The 15,458-nt window shown below is 40.8% G+C and overlaps 1 protein-coding gene across 2 annotated transcripts in view; it reads right to left on the reverse strand.

Annotated features, from left to right (window-relative positions):
- Positions 1–1,523: 1,523 nt before the first annotated feature.
- The window catches only part of RLF (RLF zinc finger), a 40,847-nt gene continuing 26,912 nt past the window's right edge, over positions 1,524–15,458 (reverse strand). For both annotated transcript variants that reach the window (XM_005529884.3, XM_088067376.1), the window contains 4 exons: positions 12,393–12,595; positions 10,760–10,896; positions 6,845–6,986; positions 1,524–6,667 (listed from right to left, as the gene is read on the reverse strand). In XM_005529884.3, coding sequence (XP_005529941.2) covers positions 1,937–6,667; positions 6,845–6,986; positions 10,760–10,896; positions 12,393–12,595 — 5,213 coding nt within the window. In that variant the 3' untranslated portion in view covers positions 1,524–1,936. The remainder of the gene's footprint in view (positions 6,668–6,844; positions 6,987–10,759; positions 10,897–12,392; positions 12,596–15,458) is intronic.

The following is a 15,458-nucleotide window of genomic DNA, read 5'->3' on the forward strand; positions in this document are numbered from 1 at the left end:
AGTCAATGCAATGGTGTTTCTTTACTGCAGAACAAAATGTTTCTCCAATATGCTTGAAAGCAAGAAGCTGGAAATGTTACATCATTTTAAGACAAATTCTGGTAGCACTTGGGAGGGAAAATGATGCTCTACCTCATGGCATGAAAACAGAACTAGATAGTAAAAATTCTTCAAACCTTTACCCTTTTGTGGCCTCCTTCTCCAATACCCATCTGTGCCAGGCAATTAGATCAGATAAAAAAGCCCAAGAAATTGGGATAAAGATGTAGATTCAAGCTGTACAGTTTTGATGGTGTGACACCTATTACCTCATTGAGACAGTAGTGCATTTTGGAGGTGATGGAGTTCAAAGACTGAAACACTGACAGTCTGAAATGGGCAAGATACAGTTTGTAACAAAGAAGAAGCTGACCAGTGCTGTACTGGTATCTTTCAACTGAAGTATGAACACCCTATGAGCCCACATTACTAAAAGAGGTACTTTGTTATTTTAGAGAGAGAAATTATTTTGGAACACATTGATGGCTGTCTGATGATGCTGAAGTATTTAACCTTTTGACATAACTTACTTCAATTTTTAAATTTTTGTGAGAAGATTGATGCACCATATTTCTTTAATTAAAAGCTTACAGTTTAGAGAGAAGAAATTACATGTAAGGCTAGGCAGTAAGCTACACTTCTCTTGTTTGGTCTATGACTTTTAACCTAACTTTTAAGGATGTCCAAATAAATTAATTTTCCTAAACATAGTACAAAGATGCCATTTCTGCCCAGTTTTGGTCATGCCACAGTTCACTATATGGTTTGACAGCTGCCATCTTTCCTGCACTCAGCCAATACTCATGCTGTTTTAAATATTTCCCAAAGTTTTTTCCACTTCCTTTCCACTGCTGCTTTTCAGATTACAGTACAAAAACCCAGAAGCCCCAACAACACCCAAGCCTTCAACCAGTAAGAAGCTGCGATTGCTTGCTTGCTCATTAGAATCCCCAGGAAGATGTGGGGACAGTGATTCTGTGATTCTGGGCCTCATGATGTAGCCATAAGTGGCAAAAAATGAGAGACAGAACAAGAAACAGAGCTTAAAATATTAGCTGACTCTTCTGGTGAATCTTCCAGCTAGGTTTCATTCATTGTCAAAAAAAGCCAATGGGAGAGCCTTAAATGTATATTAGTACTTTCATGTCACAGAACCTGCTTGGAAGTCTGGCAACATTCACCACACACTCAGGTGGTGCCAGACAGTCTCAGAAAGCACCCTCTGCCTTTAAAGGAACAAGGACTTTTGCATGCATAAGTGTAATTAGTAAGCCTGTACTAATTATAGTTCTTTCAAGTCTGAAAAAAGCACAGAGAATGTTGTAAAATAAAATGTAATACTTTACTTTTCTGTATCTATTATATCAGTTTGATAAATTATCTACAAATGCATAAACTTAAGCAACACTGTCCAATGCACTCAGAATGGTCCCAAACTCAATTACAAGTAAAGCACATTAAAGATTTACTGTACAGTAAACAAATGGGTGAAAAACTGTAATTTATTGAAACTCATAACTCAAAAAATATAAGATGCTGTAGTGTACAATATGTTACACAAAGCACCCTGGGGTGCACATTCAAGTCAAGTAATAACTCCATCGCCCCCCAAACCCTGGTACCCCAGTACTTGTTCCATATACAATCATGCACATTTACTCTTCAAGAGGAAGCCCCCAGTATTCTGATGTATTAAATAGCACCAAAATCAGCATTGTTCATTGAAAAAAATGGGGAGCTAAATTAACTTGGCCAATACTTTTGACAGATATTATACATTCATGGAATCAAACAGTCAAAACTAACCTAAAAAGTGTGTACTGTAACAATTACTGTTCTAATTTGAAGTTCTCCCCGTACAGCAGTAGTGGAGGCTATCTGCTCTAAGCAAAGCTACTTATGTACTTCCTACACACAGCTCATCTGCCTTTTTTGTTGGAAATAAATCTATGAGAGGTGTGGAAAACTTGGATCTTTCAAGAACAACTACTGGTCGTAAGTAATGCAGCTGTTTTAAGGCAAGGTCTCCACAGTCCGTTAGGGCCTTGTCCAAGATTGCCCTCAGATTTTCTAAGGAAGGAGCAGATGAGGACTCTGACAGCAAGGGCTGGATCTCTGTTAGCTGCCCAGGATTATTTGGGGTTATGATTACATTTTCATCACTTACAAAGTTGTTTACTGGTGTGTTCCCTTGACTGTCTCTCTCTTTTTGCAATGTTTCACCTGCTGGCAATGGCTCAGGAGACTCCCATTCTACCACCTCATCACAATCATCATCATCATCATCATCATCTTTTCTCTCACTTTCCTGAATAAATTTTAAAAATGAAGACTCAAATCCCATTGGTTTATATGTCTTTAAATCAAATGGTTTGGACACAGGAGGCTTTTGAAATTTATCCTTCGTAGCACAAAGTACATTTCTTTTTGCATTCTGATTAACCGCACTATGTTGACATCCTTCTGGGTCTTTCTCTTTTGGCAACTCTAATTGTAAACTGGAGAAAGAAGAGTTATTGTCTCTTTCACTGCTTTCAGGAAGATCTTCAGTTTTACACACAGTTGTCTCCCTGGTGTTAGACTCTTCAAAACAGGTGTCTTTTGAACTGTGGTTATATTTTAAAGTGCCTGAATACACAAAGGCACTGGTATCACAATTCACACTACTCGGTGGACATTGTTTTTGGTCTTCATCACTCACATCTGGAGGATCACAGGCAGGATTTGGAACAAGGGGTTTGTCACTTTCCTGCACGGGCTCAGAATTAGCTGATTTATCCTCATTAACTTCTACATCTTTTTTATCTGAGTCTGAAGCTGTGTCAGAGCAAGATTGCTTTTCAATCATGATGCCACATTTAACACAAAGAACGAGTTTCTGAAGGCGCTGCTCAATGTACATGTTGGTCATCTGGTGTGTGCGCTTATAGTGCCGCACTATGCTGCTTTCCAGTTTGACAACAGACAGGCACCCCTGGACCATGCAGGGGTACTGTGTCTGGTTAGATTTCTCTTTGCACATTTGTAGGGCTTCCTCCTTTGTTTTGAAATTCAGCAAATGCTTTTCTCTGCTTCTGCTAATTCTTTTAGCTTTTTCTTTTAATTGCTTCCCATTCTGCTTGCTTGTGTTAAAGCCATCTTTCAAATAATTTTGCTCATTTTTATCTTTATCTTCATTATCATCCTCCTCTTTCTGATTTCCAAAGAGACTATCATAATATTCACTGTGTCTGAAATATACGTGTTGAGAATAGTGACTGTAATTTGTGAAAATTCGATTGCAGCCATTAAGGTCACAATGGATTTCAAAATCTTTGTTTAATTTTTCTTCATTGGCATGTTCTTCTATTAGGTGCTGTTTAAGCTTATTAAATGTATAAAATACAGCATGGCAGTGGGCTTGGTTACAAGCAAATCTGGCAGACTCAGCTTCAGAAAGCAGTTTTTGATCCTCTAAAATTTCATTGTGGAAGTCACTACAATGCTTAGCAAGAGCTTTAGAACACAGAAAACGCTTACCACAGTCTTTGTGTTTGCATGCAAATATTTTTTTACATTTGACAAGTTCCCTTTTTGTTCTTGCTTTGTCTTTTTCTAAGCAGAGCTGTTCCTTATTATACTGGTGAACAGTTCTGTAATGGCGAATCAAACCTTTCTGGTTTGTGAATGCCGAGTTGCAGCTTTTATGTATACAATGAAATGGTTTGTGGTACTTATGCAATATGTAACATAAGTTTCCTTTAGCAACTGTTCTTTTGCTTCCTCTTCCCTGTCTTGCTTCCAGTTCTTCCCTATGACTGTCCAGAGAAGTTATGTTAGATGTTTTTCTTGTTACGTCATTGTCTGTCTCTTCATTGGACTCCAAATCAGTCTCAGAAGAGCAGTCTTCCTTTTTTGGGTGACACAGCTGTTCCGAGTCCGAATGTCCAGGGAACCCAACGCTATTTGCACAGGCAGGTACTGGAGCAGTGCTGTCCTTATGCATGTCCTCTGTACATAAACCAACATGATCGAAATTTTCACTAGGACACACCTTGTGAGCCACCCTCTCACAGCCAATTTGATGTTTTTTTCTATAGTGAATTCGAAGATGTGTTTTTCTTGTAAATGATCTTTGGCAAATATGACACTTAAATGGCGAATACCGATGCTGGAACATATTTAGTTGAAGAACCATTTCCTTTGAATAGTTATGCTTTTTAACATAATGCATTAAGAGAGCTTCTCTGGTCACAAACTCACATGTACATCCGTGACATTCACAGAAAAATGGTTTAGCTGCCAGCTGGGTAAGATACTGGCTGGGTAAATTATCATCTTGCTCTTGAAGGTGAAATTTTGAGGTAGTTTCATCAACAGACTCAGGGCACTTGCCATCCCTAGATGAATAGCCCAGAAAAGATTTCTGTCTTGAATTCTGAACACTAGCATTTTTTAAGCTTAGATGTTTCAAGCCTAACAATAGTTCCAACATGTTATCTTCAATATCTGCTTCTTTAGAACTGTCATAGAAAGATGTTTCTGGGGAAGAAGGACAAGTCTCTTCCCTCAGGCTACTGCTTCCTGTAGCATCTACAGCACAACACAAGCTTTCTGGAGAGTCAGCATTTGTATCAGAACTGTGACCTAATTCTGGACTCATATCTGTAGGGGATTTACTGTCCTGAGCATCACTCAACAGATCAAGAAAGTATTTAGTTTTCATTTCCATGTTTCTTTTACCTTTAAAGTTGTATGGATGGGCCCTTCGAAGGTGTTTTTGCATACTTCTGGAATTTTTATGGGTGGAACAGCAGCCTTCAAAACCACAGGAAAGGCTTTTTTCATCAAAGCAAACTGCCACATTGGAACACTGTTGTTTCATATTTGCTGGATGGAAGACTCCTTCCTGGGACATGACAAAACCTGGAACTGACTGGTTGTGAGCCATTGTTCGAAGCAGCTGTGGAGATGTCTGACCTTGGCTTACTGCAGCATCTGCCCTGTGCTTCCCACAATGCAGGCTGCAATTATTTTCACTGTTGAGATCTTCACTGTCAGAGAGAGATTCTTCCTTCACCTGTGGAATTTCCTGAGAGCCTGAGGGATCCAAGTTATCATTCAGACTGGAATTTTCAGATTGCTCAAGCAGCTGAGAGTCTGGAAGATAACTGGATTTTTCTTCTGAAACCAACCCTTCAAGGTTCAGCCTTTGCTTCCCTTCCCCATTTGACACTTGGATATCATGTGCTGCAAGGTGATTCTGAAATTCAGTTTTTGAATAATAAAACTTTTTGCAACCAAAGTAGTTGCAGGTGTATGACGCATCTCTGAAGTGCTGCGCCTCATGATGATACAGCTGCCCTAAGTCACTGAAAACAATATTACAGCCATTTAACTCACATTTATACCGAAGATCATCATGAGTTTGTTTGTGGTTGAGAAGCTCATTCACTGAGCCAAACCTGGCATAGCAGTCCATGGACACACACATGTAAGGCTGAGGCCCGCAGTGCACGCGCTCGTGCTCCCGCAGGTGGAAGGACGTCATGAAGTGCCGGCGGCAGAATGCACATTTCTCCCTCCTGTTCTTCATATCCAAGTAGTGTTTTGCATTCTCATCATTGTTTTGATGTTCAGCTTTCAGATGCACACTTAAATACTTAAACTGTTTAAATACTCTAGAACAATCTGTCCCAGGACAGGGGTAGATGTCTCTGTCTTGCAGCTGGCAATTTTCCAGTTGGCTGAATGTGACATATTCCTGTGTGTCATCATCAAAGCTTTCAGGGAGCTGTGCCTGGTGTGACCTTTCTGGGAACACTGGGGGAGGGCTGCTGGAAACTGTTGCCTTTTGCGGTGATCTCTCTTTTTTCAGAATTATTTTCTTTTTAGGTCTGTGTGTTCTACTAGGTGGCATTTTAACATGTTCCATTACATGTGGTACAAAAAATTCCTTTCTCTTGAACTTTTTTGTGCAAACAGGACATGTATAAATACCATCTTCCATGTGCATCTTAGAATGATGCAGTATTCTGGCCTCTATACACTCCCTTTTGCAGAGCACACAAAAAAACTTGTATTGAAGCCATCTCTGGTATCTTTCTGAAGAACCAATTGGTTTTTTTACTCTTGATTTTTCCTTAGGGTGGTTCAATGTGTCTTTTCCATCATAATATTTGTGTTCCTTTGCCTCATCATAGTCACTAAAGAAAGTTTCTAACATGTCGGTCTCATTGAGTGACATATGACAACCTACATCATCCTCGGAATCAGAAGCTACCTTCCCTAACAGTTTATGACAATGCCGCTTTAAAGTCTTCCAGTCCCAAAATTCAGGATCAAATGGCCAATACGCTTTCAAAGCCAACAGCAGTTCACAGCGGAGTGAATTTGGAACCAGTGCATTTTCTTCATCAAATTTTTGGTCTGGCTGCATATAGAGCTCTTCCAACGCATTAAATCCACTCCAAGTTGGCTCAAGTAAGAATTCTGTGAGCTGACAGGCTCTTCTAACTTCAAGATCTTCTGGTAAAAGGCATGCAATTGTTTTACACACTGATGTCTTCATCTCATCGCTTCCGTTGGACCTGATCTGAAGGGCTCTCACACACAACAAAACAGACACGGCAAGTCCTGCTTCCTCTGCCTGTTTAAAGAAAACAGAAGATTTTTATTAGTGTGTTATTAGGCACTTAATCAGAAAGCAGGAATAATTAAATAAGCTATATATTTTTCTTTCAGTTCAATAGGATTATTAAGAAAATAATAATTTCATGTAAACAGCTCTAGTTGAGTCCAAAGACTCAGGACTGTAATTACTTACTTCGGATTGTATGACTCTTATCAAGAAAAATAGATGCTGTAGTGTCTTGGCAATGATGCCAAACTGACGACATCTCTCCAAAAAGGAGTCTAAGGAAGGATCTATTCTTCTCTGCAGTTTGCTCCAGAAAAGCGTCAGTTCCCTGTGAAGTGTTGAAAGCAGAATGTAAGAACATTGCAGATACACACAAAGTTGTGCAGTCACAGTGTGTCAGTTCAGAGCTGATGCCAAGAAAATTTAAGTGTTATTCAAGGACAGTACACACTTCAATTAGGTCCTGATCTCCAAGTGACACTGAAGAGTTCCTGTGCCCCGCCCCAGCATCAGATCAACCCCCAGTGTATCTCCCGATACTGGGGAAAGACACTGGCAGTGGGATTCATCTCACTTAATGTACACATCTAAAGCTGCACAGACTTCCTTTCTAGACAAAAAACCCCAAAACAGTCCTATACTTCCAGAGTCTTTACCTCTCACATAGAAATTTAAAATGAGTGAGATGAATCATAATGGAAAGTTGCCACTTCTCTTCCAATAAGCAAGCAGCTCAGCTGCTGACACCTGCAGCCAGGTGATGTGACTGCCACTAACAGGGAACAGAACCACCCTTTGCAAAGCATCATGTAAGGCATCTGTAAGCTGAAGGCTGTCTGCTGTCTCTGTGCTTTCTCACTCACACCATGAGAGCACAAAGCCATTCTATTTAGCAATTTATTATACCCAAGATAGCACAGCCACTTAAGGATACAACCTGTCACTTGCTGTTCTGCCAGCACATGGACTGCCCAAAAGTAGCAGAGACACAGGATCTGTATCTCTTGTATCAATTGAAAAAAACTTTTCTTCTTTTCCTTTGGTAAACTTCACTTTTGCTAACATATCCACTGTGTATGTCAACTACACACAGAGGCTTCTGACTGCAAGGTCAGCCACAGCCTTGAGAACCAGACATCAAGAAAACACATCCTTCTTTTGCTTCTTTCTGGGCTTCAGAGGGAGTTGCTTCAGGTAGGTCTCTGAATAGCAACAGTAGCAACCCAAGAAGTTGCACTTTGCAATCCAAAACTGTTTCAGAGTCTGATATTCAGCAACTCTGTATCTACTGATTGCTAGTGTTACTTTACTAGTGTTATTTAGTATTTGTTGATGCCTCATTTTTTGGTAAATTATAATCTTTTTACTTTTATCTTCTTGCATCCACCTTTCCTTATGGGTGAAAAAGGAAGTGGTTAAAACTAAAAGGGCAGGTAATTAATGCTGGAGTGTCCACCCCTTCAATTGTCTTAAAGCAAGACAGAAGTGAATTAAGCAATTTCTGCCTCTTTAAAACCAGCAGCTGGTCAAAGAAAGAATGTCTCACTTCATATTTTTAATTTAACTTATTACTTTAAGTACACGTTCAGGTCGTATTTAAGCCTATATAATGGCTTGCAAGCACCTGCTAGCATGTCATTCTTCTACATTAGCTTTAGCTGCAGGACGATACTAAATATCCATATTGCAGTGAGTCCATCTTCACATTTCCTGTCTTTCCAGCCTGCTCTTGCATTTGTCATGCTATGGATGGAGCCTAGCTCACCAATGCAGACAATATTACCTTATCTCCTTGCCAGACTACTGCTCAAAATCAGCTCTACAATGATTTCAGTGAGTGCCACAGTTTGTATGGAGCAGAGCTCCTCATTTTCATTCACCATAATGCATGCCCACTACACCTGCTACATGAAATATCATGGAATATCAGTCAAGTTGGGTGATCTGATAAAAGCAACCCTCCAATTGATAAGTTTTATGTCATATCAGCCACTTGAATTCATCTACTTTGTGGCTAAATAATTGTTCCATCCATATCTGTCCCCAGGAACACAGCTGGAGGTCAGTGAAACAGCACTGCACCAACAGCCAGGCATCCTGACTTTCAAGCAACTGTACTTTTCAAATTGACTTATACAGTGTCAAAGTGAGAAAGCAGTCTGATGGCCCAGAAGTATTACACCAGCTTCACCATACAGGAGTCCATCAGAAGGTAAACTTCCATCTGTGCTCCAGCACCCTGGAGCTTTGCTCTCAGTGGGTCCAGGTGGCATTGGCTGTGTCCAGTGCTGTTGCACAAGCACTGCCAGGTGCAGCACTACAGCTTCAATTTACAGATCTCTACAATGTCAGTGTTACCAGCAGACAGAAGACTTCATTCTCCCATCTCACCCCCAGAGGAGGCAGCTGGAACTTGAGAAATCTGTCAGGATGGCAGCAGAGAGGGAACTGTGCTATGGACAGGGCAGCACAGTCTGACCCAGCACCTCCTCAGAATGACTAGAACAGTGTAGACATAGTGATGTGACACAAACCTGCTAATCTTCTGTAAGCAGGGACATATTTATGTTGCTGGACTGTGCTACCATTTGGATCTTCAAGCCATCACTGCCTGTCACCCAGGCTAACCAAGTTTAAAGTTGAAATACAAGTTGCATGTTACAGCTGCATGATGTTTTGTGCAGCATCAGCCTCAGGCAGGCCTCACCTGGGAGTCAGACTGACGCAGAGATGAGTAATCTACAGGTTAGAGCTACAGTGCCTGAAAATTGCATTCCAATGCTAAAGAGTTTCAGTGCAGACTCCATAATGCAAGCAAAAAAAAATCTATCCACATTTGTTGTCACATAGAAGAAATGTTATTCTGTAAGAATAAATGTGACATCCTCGAGCCTGGTCTCCAGTCCCAACAGTCCAACAATACAAAGTCCGACCCTCTTCGTTTGCACCCTAGGGATACAGCTCTTATTTTTGGACAAAAGCAAACAATATAACTTACCCCAAAAAAATATTAGTTGCTGCATCTCTCTTTGACAAGAGAACATGGGGGGTGATTCTAGCCTTGTACCTCTTCGGACATAATTCTACTCAAATCCCTAATGAAAAACATGCCCTAGGACTTCAAGTGTGGTGAAACTTCCCCTCCTGAGTCTTCCAAAAGGTTCATTTCTTTCTAGAAGGCATTCTTTGCTCAAAAAGACATTTCTGGCCTATTTGTACACGTGACTGGAGTAGGCTGAACTGTCAATCATCCTGCAGACACTGAAGTGCTGTAAAAACTTCTTTTAATGGCTTTAAAATATGAAGTAAATGAACAATACCACAGCTAACTGAATCCAAATTCCAAACGTATTCTTGATACGTCTGGCCATGTAAAGCTTTATCCAGGTGGGGATTTAAATGGAAGAAAACTACATATTCAGCCACACCTTGAAAGCCAAAACTACAAACCCAGATTCTGCAGGGTAGAAACCAGCCCCTCTGCTTTGGCTCTACAAGTTTACCACTCTGAAACAGAGGCGCAGAAGGTTCTGCATCTCCAGACAGTTAAGAGGGCAGAGTTTTACAGTCACAACCAGGCCAAATCTAGTACTACAATACTTGATGTTAAAGAAATTATAAAAATATAAAAAGGCTCTTGTGGGGGAAGCAGAGAAAAGTTGTTACAGGGTGTTGCATCTGCTCATTCCTGGTACTGACATCTCTGGGTGAAAAAAATGCACCAGGCTTTCATAGGGCCAAGCATCCCCAAGGGAAGAACAGACTGACAATGTGCTTTGTGAAACCACAAAGCTAGGGGTTTAATACCAACCCTGAGAGCACTGACCCACCACCACTGACAGATCTATGACTCCACAGAAGTATCAGAGTTCATGCCAATAGTGTCAGTGCAGTTTCAAATGGTTTAAACATTACTTTTGTCTAACTGCTCTATTAGCATAGCAACTTGTGACAAAATAAGTAATTACCTAGGAAGTATTTCAGTCTGATGCACTGCTCAAGTAAAGGATAAATCCACCTTCTCTACATGTTTTTGTACTATATTGGCTCAGTTCTACCCAGTGAGGAACAGTTAGCAGAAGCAGAAGCTCTTATACTTACCAAGAGCAATACACATTTGCTGTTTGAAGCTGATGGGTAAGATATGTTGTACAAAGAATAAATGCAGTATTTTCTTGTCCCTCAGATTCCAGATTACATATGATATCTAGTACCTCTTTGCAATCCACCTTTGCAATCTTAAAGAAAAAGAAAATTAAGAAGAAAAGGCACTTTATTCTCAGTATGTTTACAAAAAAATGCACCATCCCCTTTTCCCACTTCTCATTAGACTTCACAACTTTCTACCTGAGGAAGATGACAGGTAACATGATGATACAACACATTTCTTGCCTCTTAAAACAAAGGTGTAAATGAAAGTGTTTTTGAAGTCTTGGACTTCAGCAATTCTGTAGGAGTGCAAACTACACAACACCTACGACAAAGCATGCACAGAAACATGCCATGCAAATCTTCATACTGTCAGTTATTAAAGTTAACTTTCTGGCACTGGAACACCACTGACTTTATACTTTCACAGTTTTAGCTACAGGTCCAGTTAAGTCAAACTACTGCTTTAAGATACTGCTTTGATGCTTTGTGGCTGTTTTCCCATAAAAAAATAATTAAGCAATTAATTGATTCAATTCATTGATCTGTGTTCCAACTTTTATACTTGACTGGCAAGTAAAGACTTCTGAATATCAAGGTAAAATAGCTACAGCTACATTTCACAACCCTCAAAGTAAACTGAAAAAGGAACAGAATTTAATGTGATTTCTCTACCATTTCTCATTAGCAGCCAATCCAATCAAAGATGCTGTGAGCTCCCCATCAACTCCAAAGCTTTCAATGCACAGATGATGTCTGCAGTGAGCTGTTAAACACATACTCTGCTCCTACAGCACACTAAGGGGAATCTGGCTCAAAGTGCAGACTGAAGAGACACCCATCCAAGTATTTCTTTTTCACAAGAAGTAATTTACAGGAAAGGTTTTTAAAATAGTTTATATGTACAACATGATCACTCTGCCATTCATGCAGGAAGTGAAGATGTGAGAGTCATTTTTTTTAGGATCTCAAGCTTCCCCCAGTTTCACTGAGGTTTACTTACAATGTCCAAGTCTCACATTTAAAACTACACCTGATGCGTACAAGTGAGACTGATCCCATAACAGCTGTGTGACATCAAGAGGCAACAGAGGCAAGAGTCAGTTGTGTGAACAGTGGCCATGTGTGAACACAAATCATTGCTATGATTGTTACTGTAACAGGAAGACTGCTAAAAACGAGTTAAGAGTTCAGAAAGAACAATTCTGAAGTGTGTTTTGTTTGTTTAGTGATTTTTCTTTCGTTAAAACCTTTCTTATGTCGGAACAACTAGATGAAAAGTAATTGCTCTGGTACCAGTGTTTGAGTCAGAAAAGACAGCTTTCCAATTATATTTTGCTTATTATTGGAACTGAAGTTGTAATTTTTAAACTTTCAAACACATCTAATCAAGCATACATACATACATATCCACAGCAGCAGTTCATCCAAACATTCCTTCCTACTGCAGTCTGCAATAGATTATTCCTCTTATGGAACTCTGCTGCAACAGTTTCACTCTTCAGCTTCAGTTCTTAGTATTACATAAATAAATTCTAAAATGCTTCATAAATATATATTAAGAAAGGGACTATAGGTTACTAACCTCCTTAATGGAGTCTTCATTAGGCAACATTGAACACACACATGTGATGTAGGCTTGGCGAAAAGATGAAACATTTGCAATTTCTGGAGAATCTGCACACAATTTTGACAAGAAAGTGGCTTGAGGGATGCAGTTCGACTTCATCAAATGTTTTATTCGCATCTGCAGAAAGGAAGGCCCTTCTCGTGTAATCAATTTATTAGCTAGGAAAAGAAAAAATCGTTTGAGAATAGACCAATTTACAGGCAACACTTAAATGAAATTGTCTCACTGCATTCATACTTCTTTACAAATTTGTGTATGGACAGCGTTCTTAGGAAACTCTACGCACAAATAAAAGCGATAGCAATGGACTCTTCTCCCAAATTCTGCAGAAAGAGAATGCTGGGATACAGAAAACAGACCCCCCTCAGAAAACAGCCCTCCCAAAAGATGCACCATTAAGAGGTATGCCACAGCAATGGCTAAAGGACACTGATCACACCAGACAGATACCAGTAGTTTAACTGAAGTTCAGAATCATCACCTTTCAACTGTAGTTTTATATTCCAAAAATAAAAAAATATTTCAAGCCATTCATTACATGCTTTTCAATGGTAAAGTTTTCCACCCAAGCTGTTAAAATCCTGTGTAATGCCAAAATACGCAAAATTAACTTGAGGGTGAAAATATTATCTTTGTGGAATATTATCTTTTGAAGAATTGTGTTTAAGACATGCTAGGCTTATGCTCTTAAGCAGATACTACTAATCATTATGAGACTTGATGAACTAATTCAATAGTAAATACACCACTTAAAAGAGTATTTTTGTAAATAGCAAGCAAAATTTATTTATTTGGATTAAACACCTCACAGATCTACACAGCTTCCCAGGTGTTTATCATAGAAACAGAATTCAGTTGGAAGGGACCTGCAAATCTTGCTTCTCAAAGGACCTCAAATTAAACTGTATGACTAAGAACAGCAGCCAAATGCTCCCTGAACTCTGGCAGGTTTGGTGCTGTGACCACTTGTTCCAGAATCCAACCACCCTTGGGGTGAAGAACATTTTTCTAATGTCTAACCTGCTCTTACCCTGACACAGCTTCATTCCATGTCTTCCTGTCCTGCTGCTCGTCACCAGAGACAGGAGATCAGCTCCTTCTCCTCATGGCTTTCTTGAGGGAGGTGCAGGCTGTGATGGGGTCACCCTTCATTCTCTTCTCCAGGCTCAACAAGCCAAGTGACCTCAGCTTCTCCTCATAAGGAGGAGCTTCAAGGCCTCCCCCCACCTTGGTCACAATCTGCTGTCTGATGTCCTTTCTGCATTGAAGCACCCAAAACAGGATTCAAGGTGATGCCACCTCAGCACAGGAAAGAGTTGGACAGTCACCTCCCCCTCAACTGGCTGGCCATGCTGTGCCTGATACACCCCAGGACACAGCTCTCTGGCTGCCAGGGCACACTGCTTACTCATATTCCAGTTGCCATCAACCCAAATCCTCCAGATGTCTTTCCACAGGGCTGCTCTCCATCTCCTAGCTTGTCCATGTAACCAGGATTATCGTGTCCCAGGTGGAGAATTCATTAGTTACTCTTGTTAAAGCTCATATGGTTGGTGACTGCTCAGCTCTCTGGTTTATCTGGACCTCTCTATAAGGCCTCTGCTCTCAAAGGAGATCACAGATCCTAACATAGCGTCCTTAACAGCAAATTTATTTCATGTACATTCAACTTCTGCACCAACATAATTTATGAAGACATTGAAGAAACCCCACCACTGACTGCTCACCAGCCTGACAATCTCATTTACTCTTTGCACCTGACCTATCAGCTCACTTCTCACTCAACCTACGATGGATTTATCAAGCTGCATCCTGGATATTTAATCCAGAGATGCTGTGAGAGACAGCATCAAAACCTTTTATAAAGTTCATGTATTTTGCCTTGGCTGATTGTCATGGTTTGACTCTGGCCAATTGCCAGGAACCCACACAAGTTGCTCACTTTCACTCCCCTGCTACAGCTGGGCAGAGGAGAGAAAAATGTAATGAAGGCGTCATGAGTTAAGGACCTAGAGAAAACACTCCAAGGGCAAAACAAGCTCACCTTAGAGGTACAAAGGGAGTTTATTACTAACAAAATCAGAGGTAGGATAATGAGAAATAAAATAAGCCCTTAAAAACACCTTTTCCCCCAACCCTTCCCTCCTTCCCACTGACAGTGCAGGGAGACAGGGCATGGGAGGTTGGGTCAGTTCATCATCCAAGGTTTTTCATCTGCTGCTCAGGGAGAGGAGTTGTTACCCTGTGAGACCATGGGGTCCCTCCCATGGGAGACAATTCTTGAACTTCTCCAGCATGGGTCCAATATCATGACCAGCAGTCCTGACAAAACTGCTGCAATGTGAGTCTCTCCCATGAGCAAACAGTCCTCCCACCTGCTCCAGCATGGCTTCTCCACAGGGTGTGAGCAGATCTCTGCATCCCCCATGGATCCCCATGGGCTGCTTCACCATGGACTGCAAAGGAATCTCAGCTCCGGCCCCTGGAGCACCTCCTGTCCCTCCTCCACTGATCTTGGTGTTTCCATGTTGTTTCCCTCACATGTTCTCACCTCCTCCTCTTCTTTAGCTGGAATTCAAATTGCTCCCACTTTGTTTTGATTTTCTTCCTAAATATGTTATCACAGAGGCATCACCATCATCTCTAACTGGCCCAGCCTTGGCCAGCAGCATGTTCCATCTTCAGAGCCATCAGGGACTGGCTCTGCTGGACACGGTGGAAGCTTCCAGCAGCTTCTCACAGAAGCCACCTCCATGCCTCACCCCCGCTACCAAAAACCAGGCTGTGCAAAACCAACACGATGAAATCACATGCTTCAAAATATCTGTGGTGCCATTTCCAGCTTAACATAAACATCTAGACAAAGCCTTGATACGAGTCTCCAGATCTGTACGTCATTCAAAAGACTCTTATGAACTAAGAGAGACAGTTCAACACATTCTTATACTACGTGTAGTAATGCATATGAACCAAGCTGATGAGCTATAGAAGAAATCATGGAAATGCATGAGCCATTCTGAT

Source organism: Pseudopodoces humilis, chromosome 27 (genome assembly GCF_049639895.1).
Source record: "Pseudopodoces humilis isolate 2021_Gansu_Grassland_sample_001 chromosome 27, ASM4963989v1, whole genome shotgun sequence".
Lineage (NCBI taxonomy): Eukaryota > Metazoa > Chordata > Aves > Passeriformes > Paridae > Pseudopodoces > Pseudopodoces humilis.